Source organism: Heterocephalus glaber, unplaced genomic scaffold (assembly GCF_053883595.1).
Source record: "Heterocephalus glaber isolate CG9 unplaced genomic scaffold, H.glaber_assembly_v1.0 deba00001460, whole genome shotgun sequence".
NCBI classification, from domain to species: Eukaryota; Metazoa; Chordata; class Mammalia; order Rodentia; family Bathyergidae; genus Heterocephalus; species Heterocephalus glaber.
The window spans coordinates 7,929,371-7,945,430 of NW_028258307.1; the positions used below are offsets into that span (position 1 = coordinate 7,929,371).

At 40.0% G+C, this 16,060-nt stretch overlaps 1 protein-coding gene across 8 annotated transcripts in view; it reads right to left on the bottom strand.

Annotated features, from left to right (window-relative positions):
* Nucleotides 1-1,123: 1,123 nt before the first annotated feature.
* Nucleotides 1,124-16,060, bottom strand: part of Ppp3cc (protein phosphatase 3 catalytic subunit gamma) — a 78,792-nt gene continuing 63,855 nt past the window's right edge. For 2 of the 8 annotated variants that reach the window (XM_087216841.1, XM_087216843.1), the window contains 6 exons: nucleotides 14,985-15,056; nucleotides 9,857-9,883; nucleotides 8,851-8,932; nucleotides 8,184-8,281; nucleotides 2,895-2,924; nucleotides 1,124-1,607 (listed from right to left, as the gene is read on the bottom strand). In XM_087216841.1, the coding sequence (XP_087072967.1) occupies nucleotides 1,426-1,607; nucleotides 2,895-2,924; nucleotides 8,184-8,281; nucleotides 8,851-8,932; nucleotides 9,857-9,883; nucleotides 14,985-15,056 (491 nt within the window). In that variant the 3' untranslated portion in view covers nucleotides 1,124-1,425. The remainder of the gene's footprint in view (nucleotides 1,608-2,894; nucleotides 2,925-8,183; nucleotides 8,282-8,850; nucleotides 8,933-9,856; nucleotides 9,884-14,984; nucleotides 15,057-16,060) is intronic. The other 6 variants (XM_004848308.3, XM_021261248.2, XM_087216842.1 and 3 more) reach the window with 5 other exon arrangements.

The window sequence follows — 16,060 nt, forward strand, 5'->3', positions numbered from 1 at the left end:
TACAGAGCCAACTAAGGGGTACCATGACCCAGCACCTGTGCTCAGACTAAACCACTTACAGGATGCTAAGGATCCCCAGAATTTCTTTCACTAGGGTTGTAACGTGAAAAACAAATTAAGGGAAGATTATTCAAGGCACAGTACCTGAACATTTGTTTTTCTGTCCCCAAAATATGCTAATGAATATTGACATATAGTTCAACCTAATGAGTAAGAAAGACAGAGGCACACTGCAGTAATGAGATGAGAAGACTTCTTTTTTTATTGCAGTACCGGATGTTGAACTCAGGACCTTGCACTTGTGAGACAGGTGTGGCACCACTGTGCTAACTCCCCCACCTGAGAAGACTTCTAACCAGATCTAGAAGACAGGAAACCCAATGCCCTTTAGTAAGACTCAGTTTACAAGGAGATCATCCTACCCTCATTGGCTCGTTTCAGAATTACTGACACTGAAATAGACACAGAGCTGACCAACAGCATGGGAGAGCATACATGCTTCTTGCTGCTGAAGGTTCTACTGAGGGTGCTTATAAAATATTTAGATATTTACCTTCCTTTGCAGGTGCGTTAGTCACCTGGGATCCAAAAACAAAAGCAAAAGAATATGGCAAGAGTTAAAGCTTTTTGAAATCTTTCTCACCCAAATTTCTGATGGGAGTTTAAACCAAACATGCCTGTGGTTGGATGGATGATTTTTTATTTTCAGTGTTGGTGATGAAGCCAGGATAAGCTCTCTACCACTGAGCTATACCCCTACCCTGAGATGGATATGTTATAAGTAACTCTAAGAAAACCGGTCATTACTTTTATTTTGTTTTACTAAAACATGTTAAAAGGAACCGAGAGTCCAGAAGAGAGTAGGCTATCACAAAAAACATTCTCCCTGGCCCTTAAAATCACTGGTTTGGGTTGTTTACTTGGAAGCTCTGGTATAAGCTAGTTTTCTGTCAGAACAGAAGCAATTTTAGCCACTGAAATCTAAGAGACCTTTTCCCTATGGCACTCAGCAGGAAGAAATAAGAACTCTCTTCTGTTTGAAAAGTTATTGGTCTGAAATAAATGTTATTGCCTTCCAAAAACAAGATAAAAGGCTATGTAGTTCAAGTCAGAAATCCAGATCTGAAGTTTCCAAGGCCCTTTATTAGGGGAAGGCCCCCTTGGTAGCACAAAACTTCACATATGCATTGATAACAATCAGATTTTTTTCCTAAAAATTGGGGAGGGGGGGGACAAAACAGATGTGCTTTTTGTATATAATGAACACAAATTAAAAGAATTTATAAAATGTTCTCCTTTCTTACAGAATAAATGCAGACTAAATTATGAATGCACCTCCAGGTTTGTTTTTGTTTCATTTTCTGATAATAAATAAAATCTGTTCCTAAGCTTGGGATCCACCTGTGTCCCAGCACGACTGAGTCTTCACTGGGTTTTCTTCCCATGGTCACTCCTGTGCGCAGTGTTGGGGTGGACTAGGGTCACCAGTTTCGCAGGCCCGTCGTGTCCAGTATCTTTCCGAGGTGGCATTCGCTCATTAATTCGGTCCAGTCCCCGGGCTTCTTCAAAACTCCGGATCTTGTGCTGGAGTGAAAACCCTCGGATGGCTAAACAGAAATAGGAAAGGGTGTGGAGAGTGCTCAGTTAGGCACAAAGCAGCAGCTCAACCAAGTTCTTCACACACAGCACCCTCCCAGGGAAAACACAGAAAGGGGATGGTAGAGCACATATCTGGTGAAGGGAACAGGCAACATGTAACTCAATCAGCCTTGTCTAAAACTTTCCCTTGCTTCCTTCAAGGGAAAGGGCAGCTGAAACTGAAATTTTCATAAAAGCTCAATAGGACTAATCATTGCAGAAATATAACTGATAAAGAGGAAAGGAGCTCTTAGCCCCAGTTTGAGAAAAGGTGGGCCAGAAATATGCTCAATGCTAGAAAAAAGGGCAACACTATAACAGAACAAATTAAATAGTAAAACTGAGTAGTTGCGCTTTTTTTAAGTGCAGGGGATTGAACCCATGGACTTTGGTTTGAGTTACATCCCCAGTCCACTTTAGTTTTTATTTTGAGACAGGGTCTGTTAAATTGTTAAGTTGCCCAGGTTAGGCTTAAACTTGGGATCCTCCTGCTTCAGTCTCCCAGAGTGCTGGGATTATAGACGTGTGCTACCATGCCTGGCTCAGAGTTGCTGCCTCAGGCACAAACATCACATTGACAACAAAAGAAGAAACAAGCAGCTTTTTGTTTAAAACAGCTTTTTATCTTGCACAAGCAGGAGCTGAACATAATATAAAAACCATCAACACAGCTTCTAGGTATTTTCCTTCTGATTCAACTTGGTCTGAATTTAGACTGTCAAAAGAAGGCATTCCCATTTTCAACTACCTTACCTAATAAAACAAATTTATAACAGGTTTATCAGTTCCAATGGTTTTTCACCCACAAATTTATAAAATCTCTCCATAGAAACAAAGATAATTTAGGTTAATTGTTTTAGGGCAACCTCAAATATGAACCAAATGAAATCCTAGTCTATTTTAGTCTCTGCTCTTAATAACCTGAGAGTCATTACATAAAGAGGTTGCCCTGTCCGACCTTGGTCACTGGATGTCTTTTGTACATGGCGGAGACATGGGGCTAAACCACTCCACCCGGCATCAGCGGTTGCTGAAGCTTCAGTCACAGTGTGCAAACTGACAGGTCCCACCAAGGAGTTTAGCTGTGGTGAAGGTCGTTTAAACCAATAAAGAGTGAACATGCCTAGGAATGTTCATTCCTTTTCTCACTGTTACAGTTCTGGTGATGCAATAACAAGAGATCAGAAATGCTAAGAAACCCTTTCAAAACTAGCAGACAGACACAGGAGCACATCTATCCAAGGACACAGCCATACCTTCCTGGGCCTCTACCGCTTCTACTGTGGCTGAGAGAGGGCAGGAGCAGTGGCATGCAAAATGAAGACAGAGAAGAGTGAGTAAACCAGCAGCTCTGCTGCCAGCACAGACACCCAGGCCCCTCCTGGGTGAATGCCTCCCCCATCGCCGTGAAAGCCCCCTAGTTAGAGAAGCCAGAGATTACTGCGAGGAGCTGGGGTGGGGGGCAAGGCGGGAAAGTTTCTCATATTTTTAGCATTTTAGATGGCACTGGAACACTGCTCTCTCCATTTGAAACAGTCAACTGCTAGTTTATATCTTCATACCACATAATGAAATTACTCGTCAAATACATTTTTTTACAGTTCTAGGGAGTGAACCCCAGGGGCGCTCTACCACTGAGCTACACCTCTAGGGCACCCCTCCCTATCCTTTCTTTCAATTTTGAGACAAGGTCTCCCTGAATTGCTCAGGCTGGCCTTGAACTTGGAACCCTTCTGCCTTAGCCTCCTGAGTAGGTGGGATTACAGGGCTGTGACACTGCAGATAATTTAACAATCGAGTTTGAATTTGCAAAAGCTGGGATGGTATTAATGAGCTGCTGCTGGGTCCTATTACACAAAACTTATTTACTATTGCATATTACTACTCTCAACTGACTTATGTGGGAGCCAACCATCCTTTTAATTACTTACTGAAAGAGTGGCCTTTGAATAACAGACTGGCATTTGGAAAAAGAGAAAAATGCATTGCAAGTGAAGGGCTATTTCTTGTCTGGAGGTGGACTACTAAGCGGCAAAGGCACAGGACTGCTCAGTTCCACTGGAAATGCATGCGCCCACGTGGGCTCAGGACAAGGCAAAGGCTGACCCCAACCTCCCACACGGCTTCCACTCAGGGCAATGGCCGAGGAAGCCCTCCCCGCCCTGCCCCCACCCAGGGATCAAAATGGAAACAATTTAAAAATTAGCCTGAAGAGGGAGACTTCCTTGTACCTTAATTTTTCAGACAGCGAAACCCCTAATATATGAAAAGGTTATAGGTTGTAGCGAGAAAGATTCTGCCAGGAGAACCTCCCCAATCCCTCCAATAGCAATTTTCTTAAAGGTGGGAAGCTCCTATAAGTGAACTCCGTCAATTCTTCCAATCTGAATGTTGTTAGAGGTGGCAGAGAATAACAAGCAGCAAGTCTGCTGTTCTTGAGGCATTACTTATCACTAGGAGAAGAGAGACAGGAAAATCTATGGTGCTAACTTCCTAACGCAATATGAAGTTAGCTACTTACTTTGGTCCTACACCCCCAGCCCTCAGCAACACGTCTTATCTTTTTTATTGTAGCCATCCTAGTGAATGTGAAGTGCTATCTCATTATGATTATGATTTAGCTCTGCATTTCTGGAATGTCTAACAATGTCAAACATCCCTTCATGGGCCACTTTTGTGTCTCCTTTGAAAAAATGTCAATTCAAATTCTTTACCCATATTTAGTTGTGATGTCTTTTTATTTAGTTGTAAGAGTTCTTTATATTTTCTAGGCAAGAGTCCCTTATGAAATATATGATTTGAAAATATTTTCATAATTCTATGGGTTGTCTTATTTTCTTGATAGTTCCACTTGTAGAATAAAATCTTTATTTTATTTATTTATTTTTAGACAGAGTCCTGCTACGTATTTCAGCCCAGCCTTGAACTTGCAGTGATCCTCCTACCTCAGCCTCCCAAGTGCTGGGATGACGGGCACACACCACTACACCTGGCTCTTAGAACTTTTACAAGTTTGAGGCAGTCTGATTTATAATTCATTTTTTAATCACATGGTCTTTGTGAATTTTGTTCTGTTCTTGGCTTTCTTCTCGATTTTGGTGTCAAACTCGTGGCTGGCTGTTGGATTTCCTTTAATACCTTTTATGCTCCAATTTCCAGGCACATTTATTTACTTCACTCTGTTGTACGTATACTGTAACTCATTCAACCTCTCTTGGAAGAAGGTAAGGTGTAAATGGACATAGTTGTAAGGTCATAAGGGCTACTGTTGGTTGAAAGCTCTTCAAGGAAAGTTTTACTAACAATATAACTGAGCTCCAGCTCAGTCCCATTTGCCCACAAGCTTATGGCACTGGGACTCTGATGTGAAAATGACAAACCAAACTCATTTCCTGTCAATCAACGAGAAGCTCTGAAAAGTTGGCAACAACTTTAGTTTTGTTCTTAAACATTCTTGAAGATTTCCAACAGTTTCAGAAGTATCGATAACAAATCCTAAAGTGATCAGGAATGAAGAGAAACTGGGTACACGGGGAACACCCTAAAAGATGACTAATAATTGTTATAAATAAAGAAATCCCCAAATAACACATCTATAAAATTCTTTTTGTTACTTGCCCTTGACTTGTAGATTTGCTGTTTCAAGGTCTAGATTGGCTTAGGTTAAAAGAACTTTGTGGATCAACCAATTTTCAAAACTTCAAGAAAGACTGCTATAGGACATTTCTCTTTCTTCACCCATGTTACTTCCCTTTACATTAAAATGTCCTTGTCAGCGCTGTTCTCAGAACATCTCACATGACTAAGTACCAAATAAAAACAAAGATGGAAAAGCATTTTGCTTAAAAAAAAAAAATCTGCACATTTGAGAGAAAATCTTAATCTGAAACAACAGCTTACGGGGCTTTTCTGTGAAACGAAAGGAATTAAGAAAATGAGCTGGGTGAGGCGGTATATGCCTACAGTCCCAGCTACTCAGAAGGGCAAGATGGGGGACTGCTTGAGCACAGGAGTTCAAGTCCAGCCTGGCCAATGGAGCAACACCCTGGCTCTTAAAAAAAAAAGAAAAGAAAAGAAAGAGAAAAAGAACAAAATTATATACATCCACGGATAAAATGTTCAATCTTCCTTCTAAATAGCTGAAGTCTCACATCTCAGTATTCAATCTGAAAGAAAAGCAGGAATTCAAGCCTATAAAAGAAAAAAATTATTCCTTTCAGTCAACAGGAGTTGAGATTTGTACAAAAGGAAAAGAATTCCTGGGGCTGGGGATTTAGCTCACTGGTGCCAGTGCCTGCCTTGCAAGCACGAGGTCCTGAGTTAGATCCCCGGTACCAAAAAAAAAAAAAATTCCTATAAGTGGCAGAATAGCAAGAGAGGGGGAAAAACACACACACACAAAAACTTCAGGAACAAATCAGTAAAACAAGGGAAACAAAGCAGTGAAACTTCAAGAGATTAATGCCTGAGTTCCAGTTTCCACGCTACAGTGAGTCATTCAAGTGTCATCTCTTGTTTCTGCCCTGTTTGACTAGTTCTATGCACATTCTGACAAACATCAGTCTCTTCATTCCTTAATTCCATAAAGCGCTCTACTCAGAACCCAGTGTTCACATGATATTTACTTGTCTTTGTTTTGAGACAGGGTCTCGCTATATAGTTCAAGCTGGCCTCAAACTCATGGTGATCCTCCTGACTCAGCTTTCTGAGTGTTAGGATTACAGGCATGCACTACCACACCGGATCTCACATAATTTTTAGAATGAATGCTTTGACTGAAGAGGGGACTGTGACACTGGAGGAAAGCATGGCTCAGGCCAGAAGCAAACTCTTGCTGTACTGGAGACAAATCTTCCAGACTGTTTCCTCACTGAGGTATAAAGTATGCACATGAACTGTATCGTGTGCCCAAATCCTACATAACACACATGTCCCCAGACATGATGCAGCACATCCCAAGCTCCAGAGTCTCTGTGCCCCCTGGGTCAATATCCTCCCACCAGAGGAAGTGTCACTCTGACTTCTTGTGCCATTGCTTAGCCTGCTGTTCTTTTTTTTTTTTTTTTTTTTTTTTTTTGGTACCGGGGATTGAACTCAGGTCCTTGTGCTTGCAAGGCAGGCTGTGGAACCACTGAGCTAGATCCCCGGCCCTAGCCTGCTGTTCTTAAACATCAGATACATCAGACAGTCCACGGTCTTTCTGGCTTTTATTATTAATTTTTGTGGTGCTGGAAAATGAACCCAAGGCCTACATCCCCAACCCATGTCTGGCTTTATTAGTTGACCATGTCATCTATGAGATTCAACTATTTATTGCATGTATCCATAATAGATTATTTAAAAATTGCTGAATAGTGTGCCATTGTATAAATATAACATGGTTTATCTATTCTACTATCAATGGACATTGGGGTCATTTTCAGTTTGGAGCTATTATAAATAAACCTATGAGAACATTCTTATGCTCATCCTTTGGTGGACATGTGTGCCAATTTCTCTTGGATATATGCCAGGTATATACTGCAAGGTTGTGGGGTAGACACACATTTCGCTTTACTGCCTAATAGTTTGCTGAAGTGGTTGAACCCCTTTTACAAGCCCACCAACATATCTCCAGTTCTAGTTCTCCACAAATGCATCAATATTTGGGCTTGTCAGATTTTATTTGATATTTATTTCATTTAGGTTTTTTGAGAAAGGGTCTTACTACATAGTTCAGATTGGTCTTGAACTCACTTTGTAGTCCAGACTGGCCTTGAACTCAGGGTGATCCTCCTGCCTTAGCCTCCTGAGTGCTAGGATTATAGGCATGTGCCACCATGTGTGGCTTCTTGTCAGATTTTAAATGTCTACTCATTCTAATGGTATGCAGTGACATCTCACTGTGGTTTTAATATCTGTTTCCCAGAAGAATAACTACAGTATCTTTTGATATGCTTACTGGCCATTTTGACATCCTTTTGTGAAGTGCCTGTTAAAATTATTAGATCTTTTAAATCTTTAAGTCTTTATTCTGATTAAATTCTTGGTTAGACATATGTATTTTTAATAAGTTCTGTTTGTGGCTTGCCTTTTCCCTCTCTTAATCATGTATTTTTACAAAAAAAAGTTACTTTAAGACGAGTCTCACTATATTCTTCAGGTTGGTCTTGAACTCACGGGCTCAGGTTACCCTCCCACCTCAGACTCCAGAGTAGCTGACAGCTACCTGCGGCACCACACCCAGCTAAGAGACACTATTTTAATGAAATTCAATTTCCTAATTGTTTTCTTTTATGGTTAGTGTTTTTGTGTCCTACTCAAAGACTCTGCCTACCATAATGCCTAATCTCCATACTTTGTTCTACAAGTCTTATTTTTTTAGCTTTTACATTTAAGTTGTGATCCAGTTAGAATTAGGGATGGTGTACAGAGGGAGGTTAGGGCTCAAGATTCATCTTCCCCAATGGCTATCCATTGCTCCAGCGCCTTTTACTAAAAGCAGCCCTCCTTTCCAATTTTATTTTGGCTGCAAGCATTGAGTGAACAGAGCACCTCATACTCACCAGTCTCAATCGTCTGCTTTCCTCCTGAAAGGACGCCCAGAGGGAGTGTGCCTGTGGGCGTGAGGCCCTTGAGGGTCAGCACACTCTCACTCTCTTCCCTGCAAAGAACACCAGAGCCCTGGTTAACGCCAGGGAGCTCCCACCCAGCCACTCAACAACACACAAAGGAAGGTTAAAAAAAGAGGCATGGACAGGACAGACACCTCTACTTCCAACCAGCCCCTGACTCCGAGAAGAGGTTTTCTACAAATATTCCAATTTTAAACAACCAGGCATTTTTGATTGTCAACCAAGGTATTTATAACTAGGCATTTCCACGTAACAACCTTGTGAGCTAGGTCCTTTTATTATCTCTATTTTACAGATATCGAAATGCAGGCACAGATTAAACCCAAGGGCACACAGCTAAGAGGCACATTCAGTTTGAACACAGGCAAATCTGGCTCTGAAATCTCCACTCAACCACTACATTCCCTAGTATCACACGAATGCTTGCTTGAACATTTTTAGTCACTTTAACACGTGTATCTGTTCAATGTGCCCTCAACTCGAAAGACCTGTGGTTCCAATACCAAATTCCAATTCTAAAGGAACTACTCTAAAATCACCTTCTAATGTGCTTTCAAAGCGCCTCTATCTCACACTGTAATGACAGACTGATCCTTACCGCAGAACTGAAAAGACCCGGGCCATCTTCCCAATGGCTCTGATTTTATTCTTGATGATCTCTTTTCGAACTGAAGTGCCTCCTTAGAGAATACAAATACGTGAGTTAAAAGAATATATAACAGGTTGGCTTTTAAAAAACACAGGATAAAGTGTCTTTTTTGTTATTTTTAAAAGAGAAATTAAGGCCTAAGCTTGTTTAAACAAACAAAAATCCCAGCTAAGAAGCAAGAGAAAAAAAATAGCCCAGAAGAGAAAAAGGTGAAGTAAAGAATGAAGGAGCCACCAAAAAAAAAAAAAAAAAAAGACTGAGTGGATCTATGAGGGGTGGGAACGTTTGGTTCTGAAATGTAGAAAATAGTGAAGAATGGAAAACACACACACACACACACACACACACACACACAACCTCACAAAGACAGCTGCTATGGCAAAGACCTCTTTTGAGAATGCAGTGGGCCACCATAGGATGCAGGGTTTGTCTGCCAAAGGGAAGTGGTCACTTGAGCAGCTGTTTTCTGCAGTGAACACAAGGTCCAGCTAGTTCTCCTGAACCCAGCAAGGGCTACTTTCACACTATCATCTTCACTTACTCATACCAGTGAGTTATTTCCTCAGGGTACTATGGACAACTGTGCAGTACAAACTACATGGATGGCTAAGGTATTTTAAAAAGCAGCATAGAAAATATTAACCCAAGAGTTCATGGCTTGTTCTCCTCATCTAAGATCTAGGAAATGGCCCACACATGAGAAGTCAAGGTCCAGGCATGCACCAGGTGACAGCATTCAAGTCAGAAAAAGAAACAGCCATTCCTTCCTCGCCTCCAGCTCTCAATGTCCTGCTGAAACAAGCAGCAGGTCCAGAGAAAACAGAGACATTACCACTGAAGGGGAGGACGGAGGGCAGTGTGAAACTGGTCAACTACCAACTAAAAAGGTCTACCCAATAGACTGCAGCAGGATAGACAGCGAGTATTAAGCTCTTAACACATTTCAGTTGGATACCTTTCTGAAAGCTTGAAATGTAGAGATCTTCAGGGAGAAGACACACCAAGAAACAAGAAATGGAGATAGAAATACGAGAAGAGAATGTAAGTACATGAAAGAGAGAAAAAAATCAAAGTGAAATGCACCAAGAGCAAGCTAAATGTTAAATAGATTCCTTCTCTCAGTTGTTTCTCCCATTTCTTAAATGTCTCATGTTCTGCATCATTTCCCAACTATTATTTAACATTTTCTACTCTCATCACGAAAATCACATTAGACAAAGAAAAAGATATTTGTGGAACAAACAAGGAACAGAAACAAAGGGCAGAATAGTTCATGAATCTCTTAATAAGAATATTGTAATTTTGTTTAATGAACTCACTGTCTTCTACTATTTTTCAGGGGATATTTTCCTATTATTAAGCTCTAAGCTTTTAGAATTTTAAATGCATTCCAGTTGCCTTTTGTGGTTTTTGTTTTGTCTAAGAGAGACTGCTCAGGTGTCTGCTGACCCCAGGCTTTGCTGGGCTTCAGTGTGAGGGGCATGAAACCTTCCTGGCTGCTGGTTGAGGACTGCACTGAGTGGCCACGGCTGGCGCGGGTCACATATCTCATCTGTTTTAGATACTGATGTGCTGAACTGTTCTCCTAGCCCAGAAACCTTTTGGGTTATGCTTTTTAGGGATGCACCTCCAGACCTGGAAAAGAGGCAGTCAGTTGCTCAGGGGCAACTAGGACCTTACTTGCTTTGCAAAAGGCTTTCAACCAATCTACTTACATGGGTCACTACCAACCCTAACCCTCCCCATCAATTCCCAACTGGTACTAGAACCCAGCATTCCCTACTGCTAAACTGGGCTTTAGCTTTCCTGAATCGGCTAAATCCATAATAGTAATGCATTTGTTTTTCCAGTTCCCAAATATTTTTACAAAAATCGCCCCACTTTCATAGGTATACAACTTTTTTTTAACCTTTTTAATGGTGATGTGTAACAAACATACATAAAAGTACACCAATGTCTAACTCACTGATTTATTAAAAAACAAATGCCTACATAACCATCACTCAGGTCAATAAACAGATCATTCATTGTCTGTTCCCCAGAAGGGCCTCCCATACTCAGTTTCTCTCCTTCCCAAAGGAAATAATTCTCTTGACTTTCAGTGGAATCACTGTCTTGCTGTTCTTTACAGTGTATTATGTAAGCATGCACCCACAAGTGCTACAGTTTTAACTGCTTTAGAATTTTACATAACTGGAACAACTGAATGCATTTTTTGGCCTTGCTTCATTTGCTCAACACTATGTTTGAAAGATTCATCCATGTTTTTCCACGTTGCTGTAGTCCATTTTCATCATCGTGTACTATTCCACTATGTGAACATGCCACAGTTTATTTTTTTACTGTCCACAGTCATTTAGGCTGACTCCTAATTTTTGGCTACTATGGATTAGGCTGCTGTTGTGAGTATTCCTGCAACATTTCTCTTTGCTGCATATATTTCTGTTAAGTAGATTCCCAGCTTAATAGAATGCTGGGTAAAAACAAGTTCTTATTTAAATGTTGCATGTAAGTAATATGTGTATATTTACATTTTTTTGAAAGAGGGTCTGGCTATGTAGTTCAGGCTGGCTTTGAACTTACTATGTAGCCCAGGGTGGCCTCAAATTCATGCCGATCCTCCTGTCTCAGCCTCCTGAGTTCTGGGATTACAGGTAGGCACCACCACAGCCAGCTTTGTTGTCCACTTTACAATAGTTTCCTGTATGTTTAGTGCTTTTTGTGACCTATTTAAGAAATTACTTTCCACCCTAAGGTCATGAAGATATTCTACATTATAAACAGTAGAAACTTTTTTTGTCTTTTTTCCTTCTTTCCTTTATCCCTTATTTTTTCAAATATTACTTCTACCCATTTTCCCTCTCTTTTCTCTGGGACTCCAAATACATGTACACTTGCTTATTCACTGTATTTACTGTTTCTTATGCTCTGTTTTTATGCTGTCCTTTCTTCTCTTAATGCTTCATTCTAGACTGTTTCTTCTGATCTATTTCCAGATCATGTTTGGTTTATCATCTGCAGTTAATTCATCTGTTGAGTTTTTTGTTTTACTTTTCAGTCCTAAAACATTCTTTTTGGTGTTTTATCAAATCTGTCACATCTTCTTTTATAATTCACACTTCTCTGTCAAAATTTTCTTTCAATCTAATCTTGTATGTCCTTGAACACAATAATCAAGTATGTCTTGGATTTAGCACAGGTATTTTTAAAACTTTGATGTGATAAACTCAAAGTCTGGAGAACCCGGAGGGTCTGCTTTTTTTTCTTGCTGTTTCTGGGGTTCTCATTCAAGTTGTAATAGCTCCTCAACTGCCAAGTTGTTTTTGGTCACCAGACACATACTGTCTTGGAAAGACTGTAAAAATCGTTTAAGGCCCTACATGATGTTAAGTGTACAGAGACTGCTTTTCGCCAGGTGAGTGGGATCACCTTAAATTTCAGGCGCTGAAATGATGGTGATGGCGGGCCACATTCCCTTCCAGGGCTATCCTACATGTGGCTCCTCCTTCCTGTCACATACATGCAGCCCTTCTGAGTGTCCTAAACCAACAAACAGAAGCTCTTTAGCCCTCACCTCATCCTTAGCAAGCCCTAAGCCCCAACATTTTTAGCTTAGCCACACAAGACTATGAAGAGAGCTGCTCAACCTTAGCCCCATCTTCTGAAATTCATGAATGTACTTAGAAGAGAAATGGTACAAAATGTTGGTCTAACCCAGTGATAGCAAATTGTTAAGAGGCCACTGCAGCAGACATGCCATAAGTTCGCCACCACTGGTCTAACCTCTCTGGATTTCTGTCTTTTCCCAGGTCTCAGCCTGGTAGTTTTTACTACTTTGTCAGTTTTATGATACCATTAAAGTAACTTGAAAATATTTCCTTTTGCTTTTCTAGCTATTTTAGCAGTCAAGGTTGATATAAAAACAGGGGTGGGCTGGGGATGTAGCTCGGTGGCACTGTGCCTGCCTGGCAAGTGCAAGGTCCTTGGTCCCGCAAAAAACGAAAACAAAAACAAAAAACATTAACAAGGTTACTGGATCTGGTCAGGGAGGTCAGAAATGTTTTCCACAACAAAGTAACAAGAAGCTAAATAGGTGCTAACTAGGAGGGAAGCTGAGAAAGGAGGCTTGTATAAGGGAAACAATATCCCAAGTAGGCACTCAAATGATGTCCCATCATACTCATCACTGGTTGACCCACCTATCTACTGAGGGACATTTAAGTTGTTTTGAACCTTTTGTCATTAAAAATAAAACTTCAATAAATATCCCACATGCAACTTTTGGCATCCTTTTCTAAGTACATCCTTATAGTAATCAAGAATTTATTAGAACCAGGCACAAGCTTGTAGTCCCAGCACTTGGGAGCCTGAGGCAAGAGAACAACTTGAGCACAAAAGTTAAAAAACAAAAACAAAAACAAAACAAAAGTCCTTTCTTACCACATATTATAGAGTTTATAATATTTTTTACTTCTATTTCCATTTAGATTTGAATATGAATTTTACTAAATTGGATTCTTGCATATTTTATCTTCCCTAACTTAAAGTCTTATCATTATTTTTATTTTTTCACTCGGATGCACCATTTCCTCAAGAACTGCCTCCCCGTAGTGATCTCCTAACTCATAAGTAAAGGTACTCACAAGCTCCTGACTTTCCATGTGAAATCTGAAGCATAAATACATACGGAAGCCTCCTCTCTATCCCCAAGTGAGCTAGACTTTCTCCACCAAGAGGGTGGTTTATCCTAACAGCTGACTGAATCCCCTTAGCACAGAGCCTGGAGAGAATGAGTCAGAGGCAGGTGTTCAGGTGACTACCACCTCTCTAGTCTCCTGAATTCTCAGACAAGTTAGGACGCACCTTTGAAAGCAAACCTCTGACAACACACAAGGAAAAAATACTTGGCTACATATACAACAAAATGTTACTACATAAGGATCCTTCACACACTGTAAGGAAAAATATGTGCATAACCCAGTAGAAAGGTGGATAGAAGATATGAATTAACATCCACAAAAGAGAAATGAGCCAAATAACCACAAGAAAAGAATATTCATTTGTCATCATAAAAGTATGAATCAAGTTTTAAAACACCAGGCAGTAACAAGTGTAAGAAGCTGCACTGGAGACAGCACTGTGAATCACACACACAAATGTAAAATGTATGGCCTTTCTAGAGGCCAGATTTAAATTCTATTTTGAGAGGTGCTGGGGACCGATCCAGGGCTTTGCATGTTTATGCAAGTGCTTAACACTGAGCTACATTCCCGGCCCTAAAATTTTAAGTATTAATTGATACAGATAAGCAATTTATAGAAATTTATCCTATGGAAATAATCAAGCCAATGTTATTTTTGGTTTTCTAATACTGCTTTACTTTCTTTCATATCATATACCACCACCTGAATTATTATTTTTTTTGGTACCAGGGATTGAACTCGGGACCTTGCACTTACAAGGCAGGTGCCGGAACCACTGAGCTAAATTCCTGGCCCCCACCACCTGAATTATATTTGTTCAAGGCCAGCCTGGGTAACTAAGCAAGACCTTGTCTCAAAATAAAATAAAAAGGGCTGGAGATGTAGCTCAGCACTCTCTCATTTCAATCCCCAGTGCCAGGGTTGGGGGGTTAGAGAGGACATGGGGAAAGATCACTGTACAAATTTCAAAACAGTAGAGGTTTTTATACCAAAAACTTGAAAAAAAAATCCAGTTTACAAGATGAGACTGGTTAGTACAAAGAATGATCAACAAAGACAACTATGTAATCATTAGAAATTAATCTTTTTAAAAAAGTAAATGTTTATAATGCCATTACATGACTTTTTGTGAATAAAAAATGGGAGGAAAAAACATACACAAAGACACAAGATAACTAACATCAAGATGTCAATGGGGAACATCTATGAGATGGTAGAATTATTAGTGAATATTTTTACCTATTTATGTTTCCATATTTTTCAAATTTTATTTTTCTACAGTGAACAGTTTTACTTTAATAACAGAAATAAAATGACTCAAGATAAACTAAAACCCAACTCTAAACTTCCTAGTTGCTAGTTTAAATGTAGAAAGTTTACCTTCTGCTTCATCGTCAGACATGAGTTCATCATCAGAGCATATGTTCAGAATGTTAACCAGCATCTCTGTGACTGTGTGAGGCAAAAGCACCCAAAATATACATAATTAGTAAGGGACTTTTTCTCAAATAATGTGTATACATACCAAACAAATACAGATAAAAATTATTTGTCACTATATTATTAAGAATAGCTATAGCTGGGTATTGCGGCACATGCTTATAATCCTAGCTGATAAGAAGGCTGAGGCAGGAGGATTGCAAGTTTTAGGCCAGCCAGGGAAACTTAGAGAGATTCTGTCTCAAAATAAAAGAAAAAAGTAAAAAGGGCTGACAGCATAGTTCAATGCTCCCTGGGTTCACTCTCCAGGAACACACACACACACACACACACACACACACACACACACACACACACACACAGCTGTAGCTATAAAACATTAACATTAAATGTAGATCATCAGATTTACAGAGAATTCAGGTAGATTTCTTGCTCCAGTAAAAGTCTTTGAAGATGCTGTTGTAAAATTACTTGATTTTATTAGAATGTTGTCTAGAGCCTTTTTTTGGATATATGCATGAAAAAATGTCTTCCCATTTTTCAAATACATTACATCAACAGGCCTAGATCCAACATGCTTATTTTATATTTGCATAGCTTATTTGTGTAGCTGTGCAAATAAAATTCTAAAGATAATAAATCTTATTTAAACCTCTTCAGCATTGAAGGGATGGTGTAGGACTTTATCATGGTAGGACAGCTACTTATTTAGAATAAGAAATCTGTAATATACTAGCACTGACATTTAAGAACCAATTAAAAATCCTTGGAGGAGCTGGGCTGGTGGTACAAACCTGTAATCTCAGCACTAAGGAGGCTGAGGGAGGAGGATTGCCATGAGTTCAAGGCCAGCCTGGACCACACAGCAAGACCCTATCTCAAAAAACTAAAAAAAAAAAAAAATCTTTAGAGGGCTAGGCATGGTGGTGCATGCCTGTAATCCCAGTACTTGGAAGGCTGAGGCAGGAGCATTGCTGTGAGTTCAAGGCCAGCATAGACTACATAGTGAGTTCAAG